At 29.8% G+C, this 1,929-nt stretch overlaps 1 protein-coding gene across 1 annotated transcript; it reads left to right on the forward strand.

The window, feature by feature from the left end:
- Positions 1–268: 268 nt before the first annotated feature.
- LOC111042085 (zinc finger MYM-type protein 6-like) lies at positions 269–1,528 on the forward strand (the record flags this gene model as incomplete). The annotated part of the gene is made up of 1 exon (XM_022326572.1): positions 269–1,528. A coding segment is annotated over exon 1 (1,260 nt), but the record flags the coding sequence as incomplete, so codon positions are not given.
- Positions 1,529–1,929: the final 401 nt, after the last annotated feature.

Genomic DNA, 1,929 nt, shown 5'->3' on the forward strand with positions numbered 1-1,929 from the left:
TTCAACAACCAGCAAAAGAAAAAATGAATTTTTACCTGCAAACAATAAAAAAAAACGCAAGTACAATTCAGAATATATAAAATTTGGTTTTATTGCATCATGCGTAAATAAGGANAAAAAAAAACGCAAGTACAATTCAGAATATATAAAATTTGGTTTTATTGCATCATGCGTAAATAAGGAAGAACGACCGATGTGTGTCATATGTTCAAATACACTCTCAAACGATTGCATGAGACCTGGAAAATTAAGTAGACATTTAATTACTATGCACCCCGAACACCAAAATAAAACGTCTGATTTTTTTGAAAGAAAAGCATCAGAACAAAGTCGGCAAGTAGTTTTTTTTGATAAACATACTAATTTAAATAAAACACTTCTTAAAGCTTCTTTTGAAATGGCTTTAATAATTGCTAAAGCTAAAAAAAGTTTTACTATTGGAGAAAACTTGGTTTTACCTGCAGCAATAAAAATATGTGAAATTGTACACGGTGATAAAATTGCAGATGCATTACGGTCCATCCCTGTTTCTAATGATACTATTAAAAGAAGAATAGACTATATGGGGGATTATATGAAATCTCAATTATTAATTCAAATTAAAAATAGTGACACTTTTGCAATACAACTCGATGAATCGACAGATCTTACAAATAATGCCCAGTTAATGGTATTTGTGAGATATCAATATAATCTAGAAATAAATGAAGATTTACTTTTTTGTGAAACTCTTTCCGAGACAACAAAAGGCATAGATATATTTAAAAAAGTAAATGATTTTTTTATTATAAACGAATTAGACTGGACCAAATGTGTTGGTGTATGTACAGATGGAGCAGCAGCAATGACTGGTAGAATATCAGGGTTTAAAGCAGAAGTGATGAAAGTTAGTCCTGATATAAGATTTGTTCATTGCATTATACATAGAGAAAATTTAACTTTTCGAAAAATTGGCTGTGAACTGAATTCAATTATGAATGACGTAGTATCAATGGTCAATTTTGTGAAAACCCGTGCCCTAAATTCTCGACTTTTTAAAATTTTATGTGAAGATATGGGATCCAACCATAATACATTACTATTCCATACAGACGTACGTTGGCTATCCCGTGGAAAAGTTTTGAAAAGAGTTATAGAACTAAGTGATGAGCTCCGCATATTTCTTCGTGATATTAAACCCGATTTATCTGCACTTTTAAGTAATGAAAAATGGATGTGTTTAACTTCATATTTAGCAGATTTTTTTGATAAAGTTAATGAATTAAATCTATCTCTTCAAGGTAAGAGTACCAACATTTTAATAATTACCTCAAAACTTCAAGCATTTAAACAAAAATTGTCTTCTTGGTTAAACGCATTTAAAAATGGAGATTCTTCAATGTTTACGAGCTTACACGATTTTCTTACCGTTAATGAGCTTTCAATGACAACTTCAGTTTCAAGTATAATAACTGATCATTTGTCTTCAGTACTAAAATTTTTATCTGAATATTTTCCAAATTTAAATAAAAATAATGAAGACGATTGGGTAAAAAACCATTTTCTATTTCTTTGAAATACGATCATATTTCATGGGCCGCAAAAGAGCAATTAATTGAAATTAGAGAAGACTCAACTCTTGAAACCGAGTTTAATGAAAAAGAACTTACCGAATTTTGGTTAAGACGGCAGCAAGAGTATCCTGTAATTTCCAAAGCGTCTTTACTTATATTAATACCTTTCGCATCAACATATCTTTGTGAAACTGCATTTTCACAACTTCAAATTATAAAAAACAAACATAGATCCTGCATTTCACAACAGTCTTTAGAATCAAACTTGCGTATTTCAGTTTCGAATATCACACCTGACATAAATATGTTATGCGAAAATATGCAAGCCCAACCGTCACATTAATAAAATTAATTCACATTTTTTATTATTATTATT

The sequence above is a fragment of the Myzus persicae genome, unplaced genomic scaffold (genome assembly GCF_001856785.1).
Source record: "Myzus persicae strain clone G006 unplaced genomic scaffold, MPER_G0061.0, whole genome shotgun sequence".
Classification (NCBI taxonomy): domain Eukaryota; kingdom Metazoa; phylum Arthropoda; class Insecta; order Hemiptera; family Aphididae; genus Myzus; species Myzus persicae.